At 41.6% G+C, this 25,640-nt stretch overlaps 1 protein-coding gene across 5 annotated transcripts in view; it reads right to left on the reverse strand.

Annotated features, from left to right (window-relative positions):
• ARSF (arylsulfatase F) overlaps positions 1-25,640 on the reverse strand; it is an 80,710-nt gene that overhangs the window by 34,049 nt on the left and 21,021 nt on the right. For 4 of the 5 annotated variants that reach the window (XM_017954156.3, XM_017954155.3, XM_031661370.1 and 1 more), the window contains exons 2-5: positions 12,964-13,035; positions 9,003-9,152; positions 4,298-4,419; positions 813-935 (exon numbers count right to left, since the gene is read on the reverse strand). In XM_017954156.3, the coding sequence (XP_017809645.1) occupies positions 813-935; positions 4,298-4,419; positions 9,003-9,152; positions 12,964-13,035 (467 nt within the window). Of the gene's footprint in view, positions 1-812; positions 936-4,297; positions 4,420-9,002; positions 9,153-12,963; positions 13,036-13,930; positions 14,039-25,640 lie in introns of those variants that run through there. The other variant, XM_009197136.4, reaches the window with a different exon arrangement.

Consider the following 25,640-nt stretch of genomic DNA (forward strand, 5'->3'; position numbering starts at 1 on the left):
TGGCTGAAGACTTCTATCATCCCTAGCAGTGAGAAGAAAACCTGTGTGGTCCAGTCTTAGTGAAATGAAGAGGCAGGTGACAGGATACACGGTGAGAGACTATGCGGGCAGGCAGAGCCAGAAAAATTTTATGTTCTTGTAATATGTTCATTTTAAAACATCTCCTATCACTGAGCTGTGTGAAGAATCAGACTGGGTGTGGTGGCTCACACCTATAATCCCAGCACTTTGGGAGGCCAAGGCAGGCAGATCACTGGAGGCCAGGAGTTCAAGACCAGCCTGGCCAGCATGATGAAACCTCATCTCTACAAAAAATACAAAAATTAGCCAGTCGTGGTGGCACGCGCCTGTAGTCCCAGCTACTCGGGAGGCTGAGGCATGAGAATCCCTTGAACCCAGGAGGTGGAGCTTGCAGTGAGCTGAGATCGTGCCACTGTGCTCCAGCCTGAGCGACACAGCAAGAGTCTGTCTTAAAAATAATAATAATAATAAAAGAACTCCTGGCACAAGCAATCCTCCCACCTCAGCCTCCAGAGTAGCTGGGACCATAGGCACATGCCGCCATGCCCAGCTAATTTTATATTTTTAGAGACAGGGTCTTTCTATGTTGCCCAGGCTGGTCTGAAACTCCTGGCTTTCAGTGATCCTCCCACCTTGGCCTCCCAAAGTGCTGGGATTATAAGAATGGGCCACTGAGCCTTTACATAAGACATTGTAAAATAAAGTGTTTCCAAGAAAGTCATAAATCAAGGGTAGAACAAAGGACATTATTACCTTATGATCAATGACTAACACCAATCCTTGTGTCTTACCTATAAGCCCCGTGCTGTATCCTTGCTTCTTTAGCAAGGCTGCAAATGTTGTCTCATTAAGAGGGAGGCCTGCGGGGACTGCAAGATTATGGACGACACGTCTATTACCACTAGAAACCATACCTAGAAGTAGCGTGGAAAAAAGTACAATGAGTAGGTGTTGCTATGGAGGGAATATTTTTGTCACTCCAAAATTTGCACATTGAAACCCTCACCTGCAAGGTAATGTTTAGGAGGTAGGGCTTTTAGGAGGGGATGAAGTCAGGAGGATGGAGCCTCAAGAATGAATCAGTATCCTTACAAAAGGGACCCCAGAGAGCTCCCTCATCCCTTCCACCATGTGAGGACACAGCAAGAGGGCACTGTCTATGAACCAGGAAGCAGGTCCCCAGCAGACACTGAAGCTGGCATGCCTTGATCTTGGCCAGCCTCCAGAATTCCTGACCTCAACTGATCTGCCCTCCTCAGCTTCCCAAGGTGCTGAGATTACAGGTGTGAGCCACTGTGCCCCAGCCCACTTCCCTCACCTTTAAAAATAGAACCATATGATTGGATGTGGTGACTCACACCTGTAATCCCAGCACTATGGAAAGCCGAGGCAGGAGGATTACCTGAGGTCAGGAGTTTGAGACCAGCCTGACCAATATGGTGAAACCCTGTCTGTACTAAAAATACAAGATTAGCTGGGCATGGCGGTACATGCCTGTAATCCCAGCTACTTGGGAGGCTGAGGCAGGAGAATCTCTTGAACCCAGGGCCAGAGGTTGCAGTGAGCCAAGATTGTGCCACTGCTCTCCAGACTGGGCAACAAGAGTGAAACTCCCTCTCAAAAAAAAAAAAAAAAATAGAACCCTGCAACCCAACAATTTCACTCTTGGGGAATATCAAAAGAATTGAGGTTCCTGAGGAACTCAAAAGGATTGAAAACTGGTATTCAAAGAAAAACTTGCACATGTATGTTCATAGCTATATTCCTCACAATCACTAAAGGGTAGAAACATCTTGTTGTCCATCAATTGATGAATGGATGGAGAAACTGTAGTGAACCCATGCGAGGGAATAGTATCCAAAATAAAAATAAAGCTCTGGCCCAGGCTACCATAAGACATTATGCTCAGTGACAGAAGCCAGTCACAGACTGTCACATACTGTATGATTCCTTTTATGTGAAATGTCCAGGACAGACATGTTCGTAGAGATGGAAAGTGGATTTTTGGTAACCAGGGGCTGGGAGAAGGGAGAATGGGGAGTGATTGCTTCATGGTGACAAGATCTCCTTTGTGGGTGATGGAAATGTTCTAGAATTTGATAGAGGTGATGGTTGTACAGTATTGGAAAAGAGCTACAAGCTACTGAATTGCACACTTTAAAACAGCTAATTTTGGCCAGGCGCGGTGGCTCGTGCCTAAAATCCCAGCACTTTGGGAGACTGAGGTGGGCGGATCACTTGAGTGCAGGAATTCGAGACCAGCCTGGTTAACATGGTGAGACGCGTCTCTATCAAAAATACAAAAATTAGCCGGGCATGCTGGTGGGTGTCTGCAAGCTCAGCTACTCAGGAGGCTGAGGAGGGAGAATCGCTTGAGCCCGGGAGTTTGAGGCTGCAATGAACTGAGATTGTGACACTGCACTTCAGCCTGGGCAACAAAGGGAGACCCTATCTCAAAAGTAAAAAACAAAACAAACAAAAAAAGTCACCAGGTTGGGTGCAGTTGCTCATGTCTGTAATCCCAGGACTTTTGAAGGCCAAAGAGGGAGGATGGCTTGAGTTCAGGAGTTCAAGACCAGCCTGGGGAACACAGCAAGACCCTAAGTTATTTAAAGATTAGCCAGGCATAGTGGTGCACACTTGTGGTCCCAGTTACTTAGGAAGCTGAGGTGGGAGGATCACCTGAGCCTGGAAGGTTGAGGTTGCAGTGAGCCATGATTATACCACTGCACTCCATCCTGGGCAACAGAGCAAGACCCTGTCTCAAAATAATAGTAATAAATTAAAAAGTAATGAGAACATGACAATTAGAGCTTAGGATAATTTCCTTCTTCTCGTTTCATTTTTGTTTTATCTAAAATTGATATATGGCCAGGCGTGGTGGCTCACACCTGTAATCCCAGCACTCTGGGAGGCCGAGGTGGGTGGATCACCTAAGGTCAGGAGTTCGAGACCAGCCTGGCCAATATGGCAAAACCCCATCTCTACTAAAAATACAAAAATTAGACGGGCCTCGTGCCACGTGCCTGTAATCTCAGCTACTCAGAAGGCTGAGGCAGGAGAATCGCTTGAACTCAGGAGGCAGAGATTGCAGTGAGCCGAGATTGCACCACCACACTCCAGCCTGGGTAACAGAACGAGACTCCACTTCAATAATAATAATAATAATAAATAAAATAAAGTTGATATAAATTGAGCAAAGGGATAATACTACTGTCTCCATGGGTAAAATGTTGTGATGAAAGTTGTCCAAAAATCAGATAGCTATTTCTTGGTTTATGACTTTGTGGGTTTTTGGTTGTTGCTGTTTGTTTGTTTTGAGACGGAGTCTCGCTCTGTCACTCAGGCTGGAATGTGGTGGCACAATCTCGGGTCACTGCAACCTCTGCCTCCCGGGTTCAAGCGATTCTCCTGCCTCAGCCTCCTGAGTAGCTGGGACTACAGGTGCATGCCACCACACCTGGCTAATTTTTGTATTTTTAGTAGAGACGAGGTTTCACCATGTTGGCCAGGCTGGGCTCAAACTCCTGACCTCAAGTGATCCACCCTCCCAAAGTGCTGGGATTACGGGCGTGAGCCACCGTGCCCAGCCATGACTTTGTGGTTTGAAAGAAAAAAAGATATTTTTTGGTGACAGACTGAATGTGTAAACACATGTGGTGTTAATTATTTCATTCCAAGAGAGTTTATCTTTGTTGACCCGGGAAACTCAAACATACACCTTATGACTTGGAATTCAGGTAAAAAGTTGTCATTGCATCAAAAGACAACTCAGTCACACAGGGTGATCTTGCATCTCTTAGAAGTGCAGTGATTTTGAGGTGGACAGTGGTAGCTGTGTATGCCAGTGCATCTATGCACATGTGTGCTTTTTCTTTTCTTTCCTTTGTATCTTTTTTTTTTTTTTCTTTCTAAGACATGCTCTATCAACAAGGCTACAATGCTGTGATCACAGTCACTGCAGCCTCAAACTTCTGGGCTCAAGCGATCCTCCCACTTCAGCCTCTCAAGTAGCTGGGACCACAGGCGCATACCACCATGCTCAACTTATTAAAATATTTTTTTGTGGAGATGGGGTCTTGCTCTGTTTCCCAGGCTAGTTTGAAACTCCTGGGCTCAAGCAATCCTCCCACCTTGGCCTCCCGAGTTCTGGGATTACAGGCATGAGCCATCGTGCCCAGCCCTTTTTTACTTGTTAACGTAGTCAAGCCATATTTTTATTTCCTCTCATCCTAACATGAGGGCAGAGTCCAGCAGAGCCCGCCAGTTTGCACACCTGATCGGATGGGGTATCTTCCCGTCAAGAACGCAGACCGGCTTGGGCTGCAGAGGGAGGCGGCTGAGATGTGTTGAGTCAGTTGCACGCCTTCCCTGGCAAGGCGGTCGATGTGAGGCGTCCTGAAGCAGGAGAGGCAAGGTGTATTGGAGAGAAGGAAAAGGTGGGGGGCAGGGGAAACAGAGAAGAAGAGTGAGAGAAAGACAGAGAAAGACAAACAGAAAGGCACAGGTGGAAAGAGAGAGGAGAAAAAGACAGGGAGAGAGGGAGAGACCCAGAAAGCGAGGCAGAGAGAGACAGACAGAAAGAAAGGATAAGAGAGAGAGAGAGATAAGAAAGAGAGCAACAGAGAAGGACAGAAAGAGACAGATGAAAGAGACAGAAGAAAAGAGAGAGAGAGAAAGAGACAAAGGGTAAGACACACAGAGAGAAACAGAAAGAGATGGAAAGAGAGAGACAGACAGAGGGAGAGAGAAAGAGAGAGACAGAAAGAGGGAGACAGAGAAAGACAGAGAGGGACAAACAGAGAGAAGATGAGAGACAGAAAGAGAGAGAAATAGAGAGAGATGGAAAGAGACATACAGAGTTTAAGAGAGAGACAGAGAGAGAGAGACAGAAAGAAATGGAAAGAGATAAACGGAGGGAGACAGAGAGAAACAGAAAGAGAGGTGGAAAAAGAGAGACAGACAGACGGAGGGAGATAGAAAGACAGAGAGAGACGAACATAAAGAGAGATATGAAAAGAGAGAAAGAGACAGAGAGAGATACAGAAAGAGAAATGGAAAGAGAGAAGAAGATAGAGAGAAAGAGAGAGACAGAGAGTGATGGAAAGACAGAGAGAGAGAGAGAGAAGGAAAGACAGAAAGAGAGAAAGAAATGGATAGGATGAGATAGACAGAGAGAGATGGAGACAGAGACAGACAATCAGAGGGAGACATAGAAAGACAGACAAGCAGACAGAGAAAGGGGGGAGACAAAAAGAGAAATGGAAAGAGAGAAGAAGATAGAAAGAGAGAGACAGAGAGAGATGGAAAGAGACAGAGAGAGGGAGAGAGAAGGAAAGACAGAGAGAAAGAAATGGATAGAATGAGATAGACAGAGATGGAGACAGAGACAGACAATCAGAGGGAGACATAGAAAGAGATACAAGCAGACAGAGAAAGAGGGGAGACAGAGACAGACATAGAAAGAGATGGAGAGACAGAAAGAGATGGAAACAGAAGGACAGAGAGAGGGAGAGAGACAGAAGGAGATAGGAAGAAATGGATAGAATGAGATAGACAAGGAGAGAGGGAGACAGAGACAATCAGAGAGAGATAGAAAGAGAGACAAGCAGACAGAGAGGGGTGACACAGACAGGCATAGAAAGAGATGGAGAAACAGAAAGAGGAGAGAGAGAGAGACAGAGAGACAGACAGGGAGATCTGAAGATAAACAACATCTCTGTTTGTTATGATTTCCAGGTGCCCAGAGGTAACTGCACACGGAGTTCATTTTTCTTTTTTGCCCGTGTCAAGGTGAAGTATAACTGAGATTCCAGGCAGCTGTTGTTCTGCGGGGATCGTATACCTGGGTGCCGCTATATGGTGTCCATTCACTGTACTACAGCCTTACAAAATAAAATGCTTAAGGGATGGGGTCTGATTCATCGAGGCTAATTGCTTACAGACCTTACTTATGCCTGACTACTTACAGACCACCCACCCACCGGTTTGATAGATACATTTCCCTGCAGTCTACGTAGGTTGCAAAACTGTCATATGATTAAATAACCAAAAGAAGGAAATCCCATCATTTTTGACAACACAGATGAACTGGAAGGGTATTAGATTAAATGAATAAAGCCAAGCACAGAGAGACAAACATCGCATGATCTCACTTATGTGTGGAATCTAAAATAGCAAACTCAGAAGTAGACAGTAGAATGGTGGGTATCGGGCTGGGGTGAGGGTCGAGAACAGGTAGGTTAAAGGACACATGTGTTTCACAGAGCCAAACATGAATGAATCCTCTATTTGATTTATTCCTCACATAGAGGAATAAATTTAAGAGATCTGTTTGCAGATTGTGGTGACTATAGTTAATAAGAATGTATTCTATTCTTGAAATGCCATAATTTTAACCATTCTCACCACATATAAATCATAAGTATGTGTGGTTGTGTGTGTTAATTAGCTTGATTTAGCTATTCCACAATGGATCCATGGATCGAAACATCATGATGTACACCAGAAATACACACAACTGTAATTCGTCAATTACAAAATAATTTCACAAGAGACTTCTGGAGGCCGGAGAGACTTCTGAAAAAAGAGTTAATCTCCTCTTGGATGAAAATAAAATATAATGAGTTCTACATTTATTCGTGAGAGAAATTATGACAGGTAACTGGTGCAAGAAGAATTTCCAGCTTTACCAAGGTGCGTATCTAATTTTTTTTTCAGATATGGAAGTCACCTACCGACTTTTTTTTTTTTTTTTTTTTTTTTTTTGAGACGGAGTCTCACTCTGTTTCCCAGGCTGGAGTGCAGTGGCCGGATCTCAGCTCACTGCAAGCTCCACCTCCGCAGTTCATGCCATTCTCCTGCCTCAGCTTCCCAAGTAGCTGGGACTACAGGTGCCCGCCACCTTGCCCAGCTAGGTTTTTTTTTTTTTTTTTAGTAGAGACGGGGTTTCACCATGTTAGCCAGGATGGTCTCGATCTCCTGACCTCGTGATCCACCCATCTCGGCCTCCCAAAGTGCTGGGATTACAGGCTTGAGCCACCGCGCCCGGCCCACCTACCGACTTTTAAAACATTATTTATTTTGCAAAGAAAAAAATTGTAAACTGCATTCCTGGAGCACATGTGCCTGGTTTTAGATTTCGCATTATAATCTCACTTCTCAAATTGCTAGTATTTTCAGCAAAACACCGATACCCCACGCTAACATACTCTCTGTAAATATCTGCTATTTATGGACACCATGTTTCTGTGCTTTTGGGTGAGTCCTCCCTTCTTTTCTCATAAGTAATGGTTGATTTTTGGCGACTACTTTTTCATGACTCTTAGCTCTGTTGTCGAAAACTGTGATGACTACCTTCAGCATCTATTAGTCACACAATGCAATGATCTTAAAAGTGTATGATGTATGTCTTATAATGATGTACTCCTAAGCTCAGTATAAGAATGGCTAATACAGATGGCTTCTATAATCCACCACAAAGCTCTGAGTTTGTTTCATATCTGTTTTTCTTCTTTCAGAATGCCCATTGTTAAAAATACAAGCTCATCACCTTAAAGAATCTGTTGGCTCCCCAAATTAGGAAAACAGAATGAATTCTACTGAATATACATATTCACATTTATATATTTATGAATATATGTAATTGAATATATAAATATATATTCATAAATATGTATAAATTTATGAATTTATGAAGAAGGAAATCCCATAATTTTCAACAACACAGATGAATTCATAAATATGTATAAGTTTATGAATATATTTATATATTATGAATATGAATATATATTTATAATATATTTTATATATTAATATATATTTACAATATATACTATATATTATTAATATATTTACAATATATACTATATATTAATATATATATTTATAATATATACTATATATTATTTATATATAATAATATATACTTTTATATATTATGAATATGTATGAATATATATTTGTTTTATATAAATATTTACATAAATTTATAAATATATAAATATTTATTATTTTATATGAATATTTTACATATATTTATTTAAATATACTTCTATAAAATATATAAATATATGTTTATATTTACTTAAATAAATTTATATATAAATGTGTATAAATTTATTTAAATATATTTGTATGAAAATGAATATATATTCATAAACATACAAATATGTATATATTCATGTATATATGAATAACATATTCATATATATTTGTAATATATTATATACTCATATATTATAAATATATTCATAAGTGTTTATATATTGAATATACATTCATATATTCATAAAAGATTGATATATAATATAATAAATGTATGATATATACTTTATGTTATAGAATATATTCATATATGAAATATATCACATATATTTATAATTATATTTATGTGTTTATGTCTGCAATGTACATGTATATACGATCATCATGCTTCATAATAGACTGCATGATAGAGGGTAGTTGTGTGTTAGGTACTATTCTAAGTTCTTCACACATATAAACTCAGGGGTATAAAGTCTTCTCTGCATTAGACAAATAAGAAAACTAAGACACAGAGAGGTTCAGCGACTTCTCCAAGACTTCAGAGCTAGTAAATGCAGAGCCAGGACTCGGGTCCGGACAGCCATGCTTTTACTATGACTATCCTGGTTAATGCTAGAGACACTGGATGAGCTGATTACCCTGATCTGATCACTACACATTGTATGTATCCCAACCTCACTGTGTACCCCGTGAAGATGGACAATTATTATTTCTTAAGTTTAAAAACTGAATGAGATTCAAATTAAAAGTATTAAAAATGTAATTGTGAAACTATTAAATAATCTAAATAATTTAAAACTATCAAAAAGTTTAAAGTAACTAAAAAAAACCCAACAAATCCATTTGGTTTTGCATATAGATGCAGTCGTATAATTTATCAGCCTGCGGAACCTGAATGACTGATGAATGTATGACTCGCCATGAAACCGCCTTACCTGATGGTGTCATTGCCATAGCAGCCCAGATCTCCAATACCCAGGTCATCAACCATGATCAGGACAATATTAGGCTTGTCGTCATGCACCCTGTGTGCCTGGCACGTGTTCAAGAGTGTGCACACCAAAGACATGAAGACCAAGGGGCTCCTGGAAAGCAAGCGGGGATTTTATTGGTATCAGGCTTCTCTGGGTGGATTCAGGATCCACCTCCCAACACAACACAACAGGGGTCTTTGGAGATCACGTGGATCTCCCAGACGTCTACCTAAGCTCAAGAGTGTCTCTCTCCAAGCACCAAGCACTGCTGCTGAATGGTAGCAGAAGTGCCCAAAGGAATGCTCTCTTGGCTTCTCACTTTGCATAAACTAAGGCTAAAACAACAGATGTTAACGTGGATGCAGTGAAAAGGGAACCCTTTTACACTGCTAATGGGGATGCACAACCGCTGTGGAAAACAGTATGGAGATTCCTTAAAGAACTAAAAGTAGATCTACCATTTGATCCAGCAATCCCACTCCTGGGTATCTACCCAGAGGAAAAGAAGGCATCATATATAAAAGACACTCGAAGCCGGGTGTGGTGGCTCACACCTGTAATCTCAGCACTTTGGGAGGCCGAGGCGGGTGGATCACCTGAGGTCAGGAGTTTGAGACCAGCCTGGCCAACATGGTGAAACTCTGTCTCTACTGAAAATACTAAAATTAGCCGGGGGAGGTTTCAGTGAGCCAAGGTTGCACCACTGCACTCCAGCCTGGGTGACAGACCGAGGCTCCATCTCAGAAAAAAGAAAAAACAAAAACACAAAAACCCTACAAAAAACAACAACAACAACAAAAATAAAGACACTTGCACATGCATGTTTATAGCAGCACAATTTGCAGTTGCAAAAATGTGGAACCAACCCAAATACCCATCAATCAATGAGTGGATAAAGAAAATGTGGTGTTTAGAGATACATATCTATAGATTTTATGCAAAGTGAGAAGCCAAGAGAGTATTCCTTTGGGCACTTCTGCTGCCATTCAGCAGCAGTGCTTGGTGCTTGGAGAGAGACACTCTTGATCTATAGATATCTACATATACCACATTTTCTTTATATAGATCTATAGATATCTATCCATATCACATTTTCATATACATACACATACACACACACCATGGAATACTACTCAGCCATAAAAAGGAATAAAATAATGTCATTTGCAGCAACCTGGATGGAGTTGGAGACAATTATTCTAAGTAAAGTAACTCAGGAATGGAAAACTAAATGTTGTATGTTCTCACTCGTAAGTGGCAACTAAGCTATGAGGATACAAAGACATAAGAATGACGCAATGGACTTTGGGGACTCAGGGAAAGGGTGGGAGGGGAGTGAGGGATAGAAGACCACACATTGGGTACAGTGTACACTGCTCGGGGGATGGGTGCATCAAAATCTCACAAATCACCACTAAAGAACTTATCCAGGTAATCCAACATCACCTGCTCCCCAAAAACTATTGAAATTTTTTTAAAGGCTAAAGTAGATGCCCTTCCAGGAGGGAAGTCTGAAAACATGTACTCAGAGGCAAATCATTGCAGAAGATGGAGACAATAAGACTCCTGAGGTTAACTCCCTCTTCCAGGGTCTTAACCTCATTTAAGGGACTTAAATGAGTCTCTAAGGTTAAGGGATTTAACCTTAACTTAATTCTAAAATTAGAGTTTTTATTCCAATTTAAGGGCATGTGGGTGTATGTGTTCCTTACAGTACTATTCACAATGGCCAAACACCTCAATGTCCATCACTGGATGAATGGATAAAGAAAATGCGGTGCATATACACCATGGAATACTATTCAGCCTTAAAAAAAGAATGAAATTCTGTCATATATGACAACGTAGATGAACCTGGAGGTCATTATGCTAAGGAAAATAAGCTTGGCACAGAAACACCAATACCACATGATCTCACTTGTCTGTGGAATCTCAAAAAGTTGATCTCATAGAAGGAAAGGCTAGAATGATGCCCGCTAGGAGCTGGGGGACCAGTGGGGGGCTTGGGGAGATGTTGGTCAAAGGATAAAAAATTTCAATTTGACAGGAGAAATAAGTTCAAAGAATCTATTATACTTGTGTTGACTATAGTTAATAAGAATGTATTTTAGAGTTGAAAATTACTGATAAAATCTACTCAAAGTGTTCTCATCACAAATAGGTAAGTCGATGAGGTACCTTGTATTAGCATAATTGAGCCATTCCAAAATACAGGCGTATTTCAAAGTATCAAGTTGTACACCGTAAATCTACACAATGTTTATAGGTCAGTTTTTTTTGACTCAAGGGACAATAAAAAAAGAAAAAGAAATTCAAAAAGAAAAAAAAAGAAAAATGAATTTAAATAAAGAAACAAAAAATAAAAACAAAATATTCATAAATACATGCAATTTATCATTACTCCAAATTTTTAAAAAGTCAGGCTGCAGTGGCTCACACCTGTAATCCCAGCTTTTTGGGAGGCTGAGGCAAGAGAATCAGTTAGTCACCAGCTTGGGCAACATAGTGAGACCCCATCCCTACAAAATATATAAAAATGAGCTGGGTGTGGTGGTGCATGCCTATAGTCCCAGCTATTCTGGAGGCTGAGGTGGGAGGATAGCTTGAGCTCAGGAGTTCAAGGCTGCAGTGAAGTGAGATCGTGCCACTGTACTCTAGCCTGGGCTACAGAACGAGACCCTCAAAAGAAAAAAAAGTGTGGGGATAGCAGCTTTTGTTGGAGAAAAGAAAACAAGCAAAAAAATATATAAGTAAATAAAATAAGGAATTACCAAGTAAAGGAAAAGTGGAAGTTGGGGGAAGAACTGAAATGAAGAAAAGAAAGAAATGTGGAATCTGAGGACCACTTGAGTCCACTTCATGGTTTTGCTCAGTCCCAGCTGAGGTCATATTTTCTTAAGGAAACACATGACGCTCTTCTCAGCATATCCCTACTCAGTTATCAGGTAATGAATATTGGACATGTGGATTATTGATTCAATCCCTATCTCATCTCTATATAATGTTTCAAAACCCACTTCAAATATCTCCTCTGAGAGGAAAAATACAAACAGGAGTTCATCCCTATTGGCTCTCAGAGTCCTTTGTAAATACTCTGAAACAATGATAGCCACAGAAGTTTACAATTTTTTTTGCTTTATGCGAACATCTCCTTGAAGATGGAGAATGTCTTGCAGGCAAAAGCTACATGCTCAGGACTGTGGGCCAAATTCCCGAAGTTACAGAAATGCTTTTCATCTGTGCAAAGTTAGTTGAATTGTTTTATCACCCCCTGTTTTTACAGTGCTTTAAAATCATATATACGGTTGGGCACAATGGTGACTCACACCTGTAATCCCAGCACTTTGGGAAGCTGAGGTGGGAGGATTCCTTGAGCCCAGGAGTTCAAGACCAACTTGGGCAACATAATGATAACCTGTCTCTACAAAAAATAAAAATAAAAAATTAGCTGGGCATGGCGATAAGCACCTGAGGTCCCAGCTACTCTGGAGACTGAGTCTGGAGGATCACTTGAGCCCGGGAGTTGAAGGTTGCAGTGAGCTATGACTGCACCACTGTAGTCTACCCTGGGTGACAGCAAAACCCTGTGAAACCCCGTCTCTAAAATAAATAAAAATAAACATAAACTCATATGTATCTGTTGGAAATTTACAGTTTGTATTTATATCAATTGCCTAACTCTCTCCTACCTTTTTTTAAAAGTCACACACTTACTAAGTTGAGAGAATGAACTTAGACATCTTATGGCCAGTCATATAAAGACAGTATGTCGACTCATAGTAGGTTACAAGAAAAGAAAAAGAGAAAAGAAGAAAAAGACAGATGATATTAAATGCCTCCATCCGTAAGGCTGAATTCACAAATACACAGAATTATACATTACATTCAATGTGCTCACAATGTATTATGCAGCTTTACCTACCTGGGCCTCATTGTGCAGCTTGGAGAACCTTCTTGCTGTCTTTGGCAGAAGACACAGACAGGATTAAAAAGACTAAAAAAAAAAAAAAAACAAGTATCATTCATGTGTCAGTTAAATTAGTTCCCAGCATGAAATTCTCACTAGAGACTTGGGAGCCGTATCTGTAATTCCAACATTTTAAAATTGATTTCTCGGCTCACTACAACCTCTGCCTCCCTGGTTCAAGCCATTCTCCTGCCTCAGCCTCCTGAGTAACTGGGATTACAGGTGTGCACCACCACGCCCAGCTAATTTTTGTATTTTTAGTAGAGATGGGGTTTCACCGTGTTGGCCAGGCTGGTCTCGAACTCCTGACCTCAAGTGCTCTGCTCATCTTTTGGCCCATTTTTAAAAGAACTCCTGCTGCCCCAAGTCCCAGGGCTCTTGGCTGAATTGTCTCGGTGGAAAAACCTACCCTGAAACATGCTGGCACAAGAGAATTGTCTCAGTGTCCTGCCAAGCCTACAAGTTTAGACTCAGAAAGCCTCTGTGTCCTGAATAAGGAAAGGGGCAATTAATCAAAATGAGCTGCCTCTTTTTTCACTGCATTAATGCAAATGCAGAAACCACTGAATGACTAATGGTTGTATTTAATTGGCAGTGGCGGGGGCAGGGGGGTGGGTGTTTAGGACTAAGGGATATGACAACCAAATGCATTACAGTGAAAGAAAAGCCCGTCTGTAGTCTGCAAGTTACTACCCATATTTGTACCTTAAAATAACACTAAGGACAAAATACAAACTCATTCCTCCTTAAATTCATTTTGCTCCAAAGCATGGATACTCTGGTCACATACTACACACACTACATACACACACACACACGCACACTCACACACACGTTCTTGGTTAAGAAAGAAAAAGGAGGAGATGGAGGGAGGGAAGAAAGAAGAAAGGGTATGAGAGTAACAGAAAGGAGAGAAACTTACCCACACTAAAATTGGCTTGGAATCAATTTCTCAATGCCTAAGCTGATCCATTGAGTTTCAGAATACAATAGGTCAAAGGATCTTTCGACTCTGCCTTTTCAACGAGAGGTTAAAAAAAAAAAAAAAGGCTGAGAAATGTGTCCAAACAAACCTCCCCCACTCACCTATCAGCCGTATTGTCTCTCTAATGTCTGGGAACAGAACAAACAGGCTGCTCTGCAAAGGCTTTGCCTCTTCTGGCAGCTGCCTCGAATCATTGCCAAAGCGTTAGCCGCTCCATCTCACCGCCCTCTGCCACGGGAGGGCTGGTCCATGCTAGGCTCACCCAGATGGTTCATCTTAATTATGTGCAAATGAGGCAATCTGCACCCCACATTTGCAACTCCTACTACACATCCAGGAAAAGAAAAACAACAGCACACAGACAACAAAACATCACATTCAGCGAAACACCTACAGCCTTTCTTGCTAACGCTGAATGTTCTTATATGTGACGACCACCAAAGCCATTCATCGCACCAGAATTAAGACTGGTTGTTTTGAGCCAGAGCAATCCTGTTTGATGTCCTTTGCATTGCCGTGACCTCATGGTTTATAGCAGTGCCTCAGGGACATCTGTGCTCCCAATTAAAAGTGGTGGGTGGGCGGGTGGGAGGGAAATGGAAGGTCTTCCCTCTCTTTTTTTTTTTTTTTTTTTGAGACGGAGTCTCGCTCTGCCGCCCAGGCTGGAGTGCAGTGGCCGGATCTCAGCTCACTGCAAGCTCCGCCTCCCGGGTTTACGCCATTCTCCTGTCTCAGCCTCCCGAGTAGCTGGGACTACAGGCGCCCGCCACCTCGCCCGGCTAGTTTTCTGTATTTTTTAGTAGAGACGGGGTTTCACCGTGTCGGCCAGGATGGTCTCGATCTCCTGACCTCGTGATCCGCCCGTCTCGGCCTCCCAAAGTGCTGGGATTACAGGCTTGAGCCACCGCGCCCGGCCTTCCCTCTCTTTATATCTTAATAATATTCAACAAGGTGAAGTGTGGGAAATAATTTGGAAGATGGTAGGTGTACTGTTCATCCACACCCTGCCCCAAATGGATGGCTATTATATTAAACAACACAGATGCAAAGCCAGATAGTAACTCTCCCAGCATTTTAAATAAAGATTTGAAAATATCAGAGGGCATACATAACCCTCTCCCAACAAAACACCATTTTGCGAGATGGAACACTCCATTAAACATGCTATTGTATGATTCCATAAACTCTAGAAACCAGGTGGGTTTTTTTGTTTTTTGTGTTTGTTTGTTTGTTTTGAGACTGGGTCTTTCTCTGTTACCCAGGCTGGAGTAAAATGATGGTGATCACAGCTCACTGCCGCCTCAACTTCCCAGGCTCAAGTGATCCTCCCGCCTCAGCCTCCCGAATAGCTGGGACTACAGGCACCCACCAGTCCATGGATAATTTTTATATTTTTACATAGTCTCACTATGTTGCCCAGGCTGGTCTCAAACTCCTGGGCTCAAGCAATCCTCCCATCTTGGCCTCCCAAAGTGCTGGGATTACAGGCGTGAGCCACTGCGTCCAGCCTGGAAACCAGATCTTGCGTCAGACCACAGATGCCGATTTCTTCAGGTAAATGTACCTGGAGAGGAATTTTGAACTGGAATGGTCTAAAAACACCAAAAGTACACATGTTAAGAAGATGTGAATTTATTCCCTAGAATGAAAATTTACATATAAAGGGCTGTGCTTTTTTTTTTTTTTTTTTTTTTTGAGATAGTCTCACTCTCTTGCCCAGGCTGGAGTGCAGCAGCACAATCTCAGCTCACTAAAATCTCTGCCTCCTGGTCTTAAACGATTATCCTGCCTCAGCCTCTTGAGGAGCTGGAATTACAGGTGCCTGCCACCATGTCTGGCTATTTTTTTTCCTCCTGATTTTATTTTATTTTATTAATTTATTTTTATTATACTTTAAGTTCTAGGGTACATGTGCACAGCATGCAGGCTCGTCACATAGGTATACATGTGCCATGCTGGCCTGCTGTATCCATCAACCCGTCATTTACATTAGGTATATCTCCCAGTGCTATCCCTTCCCCGCCCCCACCCAATGACAGGCCCAGTGTGTGATGTTCCCCAGCCTGTGTCCAAGTGTTCTCATTATTCAATCCCCACCTATGAGTGAGAACATGTGGCGTTTGGTTTTCTGTCCTTGTGATAGTTTGCTCAGAATGATGGTTTCCAACTTCATCCATGTCCCTGCAAAGGACGTGAACTCATCCTTTTTTATGGCTGCATAGTATTCCATGGTGTATATGTGCCACATTTTCTTAATCCAGTCTATCATTGATGGACTTTTGGGTTGGTTCCAAGTCTTTGCTATTGTGAATAGTGCCGCAATAAACATATGTGTGCATGTGTCTTTATAGTAGCATGATTTATAATGCTTTGGATATGGGTATATACCCAGTAATGGGATCGCTGGGTCAAATAGTATTGCTAGCTCTAGATCCTTGAGGAATCACCACACTGTCTTCCACAATGGTTGAACTAGTTTACAGTCCCACCAACAGTGTAAAAACATTCCTATTTCTCCACATCCTCTAGGACATGTTGTTTCCTGACTTTTTAGTGATTGCCATTCTAACTGGCATGAGATGCTATCTCACTGTGGTTTTGATTTACATTTCTCTGATGACCAGTGATGATGAGCATTTTTGCATATGTCTGTTGGCTGCATAAATGTCTTCTTTTGAGAAGTGTCTGTTCATATCCTTTGCCCACTTTTCAATGGGGCTGTTTGTTTTTTTCTTGTAAATTTGTTTGAGTTCTTTGTAGATTCTGGATATTAGCCCTTTGTCAGATGGTTAGATTGCAAAGATTTCCTCCCATTCTGTAGGTTGCCTGTTCACTCTGATGGTAGTTTATTTTGCTGTGCAGGAGCTCTTTCGTTTAATGAGATCCCATTTGTCTATTTTGGCTTTTGTTACCATTGCTTTTGGTGTTTTAGTCATGAAGTCCTTGCCCATGTCTATGTCCTGAATGGTATTGCCTAGGTTTTCTTCTAGGGTTTTTATGGTTTTAGGTCTAACATTTAAGTCTTTAATCCATCTTGAATTAATTTTTGTATAAGGTGTAAGGAAGGGATCCAGTTTCAGCTTTTTTACACATGACTAGCCAGTTTTTCCAGCACCATTTATTAAATAGGGAATCCTTTCCCCATTTCTTGTTTTTGTCAGGTTTGTCAAAGATCAGATGGTTGTAGATGTGTGGTGTTATTTCTGGGGCCTCTGTTCTGTTCCATTGGTCTATATCTCTGTTTGGGTACGAGTACCATGCTGTTTTGGTTACCATAGCCTTGTAGTATAGTTTGAAGTCAGGTAGCATGATGCCTCCAGCTTTGTTCTTTTGGCTTAGGATTGTCTTTGCAATTTGGGCTCTTTTTTGGTTCCATATGAACTTTAAAGTACTTTTTTCCAATTCTGTGAAGAAAGTCATTGGTAGCTGGATAGTGATGACATAGAATCTATAAATTACCTTGAGCAGTATGGCCATTTTCACAATATTGATTCTTCCTATCCAGTGAGCATGGAATGTTCTTCCATTTGTTTGTGCCCTCTTTTATTTCATTGAGCAGTAGTTTGTAGTTCTCCTTGGAGAGGTCCTTCACATCCCTTGCAAGTTGGATTCCTAGGTATTTTATTCTCTTTGCAGCAGTTGTGAATGGGAGTTCATTCATGATTTGGCTCTCTGTTTGTCTGTTATTGGTGTATAAGAATGGTTGTGATTTTTGCACATTGATTTTGTATCCTGAGACTTTTCTGAAGTTGCTTATCAGCTTAAGGAGATTTGGGGCTGAGACGATGGGTTTTCTAAATATACAATCATGTCATCTGCAAACAGGGACAATTTGACTTCCTCTTTTCCTAATTGAATACCCTGTATTTCTTTCTCTTGCCTGATTGCCCTGGCCAGAACTTCCAACATTATGTTGAATAGGAGTGGTGAGAGAGGGCATCCCTGTCTTGTGCCAGTTTTCAAAGGGAATGCTTCCAGTTTTTGCCCATTCAGTATGATATTGGCTGTGGGTTTGTCATAAATCGCTCTTATTATTTTGAGATACATCCCATCAATACCTAGCTTATTGAGAGTTTTTAGCATGAAGGGCTGTTGAATTTTGTTGAAGGCCTTTTCTGCATCTATTGAGATAATCATTTGGTTTTTGTCTTTGGTTCTGTTTATATGATGGATTATGTTTATTGATTTGCATATGTTGAACCAGTCTTGCATCCCAGGTATGAAGCCCACTTGATCATGGTGGATAAGCTTTTTGATGTGCTACTGGATTCGGTTTGCCAGTATTTTATTGAGGATTTTTGCATCGATGTTCATCAGGGATATTGGCCTAAAATTCTCTTTTGTTGTTGTGTTTCTGCCAGGCTTTGGTATCAGGATGATGCTGGCCTCATAAAATGAGTTAGGGAGGATTCCCTCTTTTTCTATTGATTGGAATAGTTTCAGAAGGAATGGTACCCCTCCTCTTTGTACCTCTGGTAGAATTTGGCTGTGAATCCGTCTGGTCCTGGACTTTTTTTGTTTGTTAGGCTATTAATTATTGCCTCAATTTCAGAGCCTGTTATCAGTCTATTCAGAGATTCAATTTCTTCCTGGTTTCGTCTTGGGAGGGTGTATGTGTCCAGGAATCTATCCATTTCTTCTAGATTTTCTAGTTTATTTGCTTAGAGGTGTTTATAGTATTCTCTGATGGTAGTTTGTATTTCTGTGGGATTGGTGGTGATATTCCCTTTATCATTTTTTATTACATCTATTTGATTCTTCTCTCTTTTCTTCTTTATTAATGTTGCTAGCAGTCTATCAATTTTGTTGATCTTTTCAAAAAAACAGCTCCTGGATTCATTGATTTTTTTGAACGGTTTTTTGTGTCTCTATCTCCTTCAGTTCTATCTGATCTTAGTTATTTCTTGCCTTCTGCTAGCTTTTGAATTTGCTTGCTCATGCTTCTCTAGTTCTTTTCATTGTGATGTTAGGGTGTCAATTTTAGATCTTTCCTGCTTTCTCTTGTGGGCATTTAGTGCTATAAATTTCCCTCTACACACTGCTTTAAATGTGTCCCAGAGATTCTGGTATGTTGTGTCTTTGTTCTCATTGGTTTCAAAGAACATCTTTATTTCTGCCTTCATTTCATTATTTGCCCAGTAGTCATTCAGGAGCAGGTTGTTCAGTTTCCATGTAGTTGTGCAGTTTTGAGTGAGCTTCTTAATCCTGAGTTGTAATTTGATTGCACTGTTTTCTGAGAGACAGTTTGTTGTGATTTCTGTTCTTTTACATTTGCTGAGGAGTGCTTTACTTCCAACTATGTGGTCAATTTTGGAATAAGTGCGATGTGGTGCTGAGAAGAATTTGGGGTGAAGAGTTCTGTAGATGTCTATTAGGTCTACTTGGTTCAGAGCTGAGTTCAAGTCCTGGATATCCTTGTTAACCTTCTGTCTCATTGATCTGTGTAATGTTGACAGTGGGGTGTTAAAGTCTCCCATTATTATTGTGTGGGAGTCTAAGTCTCTTTGTAGGTCTCTAAGGACTTGCTTTATGAATCTGGGTGCTCCTGTATTGGGTGCATATATATTTAGGATAGTTAGCTCCTCTTGTTGAATTGATCCCTTTACCATTATGTAATGGCCTTCTTTGTCTCTTTTGATCTTTGTTGGCTTAAAGTCTGTTTTATCAGAGACTAGGATTGCAACCCCTGCTCTTTTTTTGCTTTCCGTTTGCTTGGTAGATCTTCCTCCATCCCTTTATTTTGAGCCATTTTTGTCTCTGCACATTAGATGGGTCTCCTGAATACAGCACACTGTTGGGTCTTGACTCTTTATCAAATTTGCCAATCTGTGTCTTTTAATTGGGGCATTTAGCCCATTTACATTTAAGGTTAATGTTGTTATGTGTGAATTTGATCCTGTCATTATGATATTAGCTGGTTATTTTGCTTGTTAGTTGATGCAGTGTCTTCCTAGCATCGATGGTCTTTACAATTTGGCATGCTTTTGCAGTGGCTGATACCAGTTGTTCCTTTCCATGTTTAGTGCTTCCTTCAGGAGCTCTTGTAAGGCAGGCCTGGTGGTGACATCTCTCAGCATTTGCTTGTCTGTAAAGGATTTTATTTCTCCTTCATTTATGAAGTTTAGTTTGGCTGGATATGAAATTCTAGATTGAAAATTCTTTTCTTTAAGAATGTTGAATATTGGCCCCCACTCTCTTCTGACTTTAGAGTTTCTGCAGAGAGATCTGCTGTTAGTCTGATGGGCTTCCCTTTGTGGGTAACCCGACCTTTCTCTCTGGCTGCCCTTAACATTTTTTCCTTCATTTCAACCTTGGTGAATCTGACAATTAAGTGTCTTGGGGTTGCTATTCTTGAGGAGTATCTTTGTGGCAGTCTCTGTATTTCCTGAATTTGAATGTTGGCCTGCCTTGCTAGGTTGGGGATGTTCTCCTGGATAATATCCTGAAGTGTTTTCCAACTTGGTTTCATTTTCCCTGTCACTTTCAGGTATACCAGTCAAATGTAGATTTGGTCTTTTCACATAGCCCCATATTTCTTGGAGGCTTTGTTCGTTTCTTTTTACTCTTTTTTCTCTAAACTTCTCCTCTCACTTTATTTCATTATTTGATCTTCAATCACTGATGCCCTTTCTTCCACTTGATGGAATCGGCTATTGAAGCTTGTGCATGCATCACGTAGTTCTCATGCCATGGTTTTCAGCTCCATCTGGTCATTTAAGGTCTTCTCTACACTGTTTATTCTAGTTAGCCATTCGTCCAATCTTTTTTCAAGGTTTTTAGCTTCCTTGTGATGGGTTCGAACATCCTCCTTTAACTCAGAGAAGTTTGTTATTACCAACCTTCTGAAGCCTACTTCTGTCAACTCATCAAAGTCATTCTCCATCCAGCTTTGTTCCATTGCTGGTGAGGAGCTGCGATCCTTTGGAGGTGAAGAGGCACTCTGGTTTTTAGAATTTTCAGCTTTTCTGCTCTGGTTTCTCCCCATCTTTGTGATTTAATCTACCTTTGGTCTTTGATGTTGGTGACCTACAGATGGAGTTTTGGTGTGGATGTTCTTTTTGTTGATGTTGATGCTATTCCTTTCTGTTTGTTAGTTTTCCTTCTGACAGTCAGGTCCCTCAGCTGCAGGTCTGTTGGAGTTTGCTGGAGGTTCACTCCAGACTCTGTTTGCCTAGGTATCACTAGTGGAGACTGCAGAACAGCAAATATTGCAGAACAGTAAATATTGCTACCCGATCTTTCCTCTGGAAGCTTTGTCCCAGTGGGGCACCTAGTTGTATGAGGTGTCAGTTGGCCCCTACTGAGAGGTGTCTCCCAGTTAGGCTACACAGGGGTCAGGGACCCACTTGAGGAGGCAGTCTGTCCGTTCTCAGAGCTCAAACACCATCCTGGGAGAACCACTGCTCTCTTCGGAGCTGTCAGACAGGGACGTTTAAGTCTGCAGAAGTTTCTGCTGCCTTTTGTTCAGCTATGCCCTGCCCCCAGAGGTGGAGTCTACAGAGGCAATAGGCCTTGCTGAACTGCAATGGGCTCTGCCCAGTTTAAGCTTCCCTGGCCACTTGTTTACCTACTCAAGCCTCAGCAATGGTGGATGCCCCTCCCCCAGCCAGGCTACTGCCTTACAATTCAATCTCAGACTGCTGCGCTAGCGGTGAGCAAGGCTCCGTGGGCGTGGGACCTGCCAAGTCAGGTGCGAGATATAATCTCCTGGTGTGCCATTTGCTAAGACCATTGGAAAAGCTCAGTATTTAGGCAAGAGTGTCCCAATTTTCCACGAACAGTCTGTCACGGCTTCTCTTGCCTAGGAAAGGGAAATCCCCCCACCCCTTGTGCTTCCCAGGTGAGGCAATGTCCTGCCCTGTTTTGGCTTGCCCTCTGTGGGCTGCACCCACTGTCCAACCAGTCCCAATTAGATGAACCAGGTACCTCAATTGGAAATGCAGAAATCACTAGTTTTCTGCATTGATTACTCTGGGAGCTGCAGACTGGAGCTGTTTCTATTTGGCCATCTTGGAATGGAATCCCAATTTTTGTATTTTTAGTAGAGATGGGGTTTCACCATGTTGGTCAGGCTGGTTTCAAACTCCTGGTCTCAGGTAATCCACCCACCCCAGCCTCCCAGAGTGCTGGGATTACAAGCATGAACTACCGCACCTGGCCGCATTTTCAACCCAAACAATAAAATACAAAGAATAAAAGTGTCTGTAATTCAGATTCCCATGGCAGCTCCATGACCGTTAGTTTGCAGTCCCATTGGTGAATTAGTTAAGTGACTCAAGTGATTCTGCTTTCTACAGATTCCTCTCCTCCCAGCTTCCAGGACTCCCTTGATTCATTCTGTTTCTCTGTGGAATGAGTGTTCACTTTGAGGACTTCTTTCAGAATCCCTACTTATAATCACAGAAAGGTTTTCCACCTTTGTGCAACTGCTCATGGTAAAATCTTGGTTTCTAAAGAATTTACTAATCTCTTTTTTTCTTTTTCTTTTTCTTTTAGAAACAGGGTCTCATTCTATCACCCAAGCTGGAGTGCAGTGGTATGATAAGAGCTCGCTGTAGCCTCAGCCTCCTAAGCTCAAAAGATCCTCCAGTCTCAGCCTCTGGAGTGGCCGGAACTACAGGCATGCACCACTGTACCTGGGTAATTTCTTTATTTTCTATTTTTTTGTAGAGATGAGGTCTCTATATTGCCCAGGCTAGTTTTGAACTCCTGGCCTCAAAGAATCCTCCTGCCTTGGCCTCACGAAGCACTGTGATTATAGGTGTGAGCCATCATGCCCAGCCTAGATTTACTGATCTTGATATGTTCTGCCTTTTCTGACTCCCTTTTATGTTGACAAAAACAGCAAGTAGCATGCCTGTGGTCCCAGCTACTCAGGAGACTGAGGTGAGGGATTGCTTGGGCCTAGAAGTTCTGGGCTATGGTGCGCTATATGGATCAGGTGGCTGCACTAAGTTCAGCACCAACATGGTGATCTCCCAGGAGCAGAAGACCATCAGGCTGCCTAAGGCCAGGTGAACCACCCTAAGTCACAAATGCAGCAGGTCAAAACTCCCGTGCTAATCAGTGGTGGAACCATGCGTCTGAATAATCTCTGTACTCCAGCCTGGGCAACACAGCAAGACCCTATCTCCCAAAAAAAAACAAAAACAAAAACAGTAACATAGCCACACTTAGCTAAATTCTAAACTATGGTTCATGCTACCTAATCAGTCGTGTCTATTTAATGCAATTATGCCATTGCACACAACAGTCATAAGAGCAGGAAAAGAAAACACTAGAACACACAATGAAAAGGAACAAACCTTTGACCAAACCAGGTGTTGTTTCTTGAGTCATGTAAGTCAAAGGCAGTCCTGTTAAAGGTCATGATTTGCAATGTTCTGGTGTCCACTGAGTGGTTGTCGGCGTAGGGTGCGTGTGTCTGATTTTACCCAAATTGTTCAGAAATGGCACTTGCCTGCCATCTCTGAAAGACACAGATGAATCTTAATATAGTCCTTGTACATAGCTTTTCTATGGTTTTTTTTCCCAGTAGGACAAGAAATACATGGAAGACTTCATTGTCATGCTGGGTATAGTGACCCAGTGAAGATAAAGCTCCCCTAAGTTAATTGATACCATGTGTATTTTATCAAAGTTTGCATTTCTTTCGAAGTGTAGCATCTGGCCAGGAAATATAATGTTCCCTCTTCTAGGAAATAGAGTGAAATTGTAATGAATGCAATACTTATCATTGACATGTCTATATCCCTGAAACTCTTGGAGTTCACTTTTCTCATGGGTGAAATCAAGATTGGTGAGTTATCTGTGCATAGCCTTTGATGTAAAGATAACGACACTCACTAGCCACATTCCCTAGAAAATTTCAGCTGCCCCCTAGTAAGACATTATGACTGTTACTCTTCAGAATTATGGGATGAAGAGGGCTCCATAAACCATCTCACTGAAATAGATTCAGAACCACCTACTCTTCTAGGAGCTGAAGGGAGCTTTTAAGCAGATCACAGATGACTAAGTGTCCTGGTAATGTCAGAGTTTCTGGGGAAAAAAAAAAAACCCTAATAAAGAACAAAAGTGCTCCCTGCATTTCTGATGCAGGAGATAATTCTTGCTGAAGCAAAGCAAAACAAACAAATTTTTTTGCTTCTCATTCATATAAATTTTGCTTAACAATATTCAGCTCCAAAGAAGATATGACACATGTCATTTTGCAATAAGCAATCTGCTAGGGTGTTTTTAATGAAAAAATATCCAGGGATCTATCAAATGATGGGCAACCGACTCTTTTACCCCAAAACCAAAGTTCATCTGTTCATGGAAAATTTATAAAATGCCAGCTGAGCATCTGACTTCCAGGGTAGACTCTGGAGTCAAAACGAATGGAATCAGAATAGCTCCTCTCTCAGCAAAGAGGATCAGTGTCAGTCGTGGCTATTAAAAAGTGCAATAAAGTGTTATAGGCAACAAGCTGAATGTATCCTGGGTTGAAATAGACACAGGTTAGAAAGTGAAAGGAATTCTACCTAGGGTGATCAGAGGAGAATCATAGAAAAAGGTCAATGTTTTCCCGTTTTCTAATAAAGCAGTCAGCCTATCTACAAGAAAATTGAGTGAAGCAGATTTTGTTTGAGATTTGGGTTAAAGTCAGCACTGCCTCCATCTATTTCAGGTTGGGTGGAGAGGGTCCTTCTGTTTAACAAGATGTTGTTTTGATACGATCCAGTGTGTTCAATTCTTTTAAATGTCTAGACTAGACATTGAAATTAAGAATGATGCTTCCTCCGGGAGTGGTGGGCCACGCCTGGAATCCCACCACTTTGGGAGTTGAGGCAAGCAGATGGCTTGAGCCCAGGACTTCGAGACCAGCCTGGCCAACAGGGTGAAACCCCGTCTCTACTAAAAATACAAAAACTAGCTGAACGTGGTGGCACATGACTGTAATCCCAACTACTCAGGAGGCTGAGACAGGAGAATCACTTGAACCCGGGAGGCAGAGATTGCAGTGAGCCGAGATGACGCCACTGTGCTCCAGTCTGGGCGACAGAGGGAAACTTCATTTCCAAAAAAAAAAAAAAAAAGGAATGATGGTGCAACCCGGCGCAGTGGCTCACGCCTGTAATCTCAACACCTTGGGAGGTTGAGGCAGTCAGATTGATTGAGCCTGGGAGTTTGAGACCAGACTGGGCAACATAGTGAGACCCTGTCTCTACAAAAAATATTATACAAAAATTAGCCAGGTATGGAGGCACACACCTGTGGTCCCAGTTACTCAAGAGGCTGAGGTGGGATGATTACTTCAGCTCAGGGATTTGAGGCTGCAATGAGCTGTAATTCTGCCACTGTCTTACAGCCTGGGAAACAGCAAAATCCCATCTCAAAAAAAGATTTTTTTAATTAAAAATTTAAGACAAAAAGAATGATGCTGCGTTTGTTTTTTTTTCAAACCGTATATCCAAGTAGGTTATTAGGGAGGTAATTGAGGGAGCATTGATCAGGGAAAGAGAAAGAGAGACAGGGAAAGGCAGGAAGCCAGTAGAGGTTGTACTTATGAAACAGCTTGCCACCGGGCTATTGAAGCTGAGTCCTGTGCAGAAACACGGAGATTCAATGACAGACCCTCAGAATTATCCAACCCAGGGACGAT

This window comes from Papio anubis, unplaced genomic scaffold (assembly GCF_008728515.1).
Source record: "Papio anubis isolate 15944 unplaced genomic scaffold, Panubis1.0 scaffold140, whole genome shotgun sequence".
Taxonomy (NCBI): Eukaryota; Metazoa; Chordata; class Mammalia; order Primates; family Cercopithecidae; genus Papio; species Papio anubis.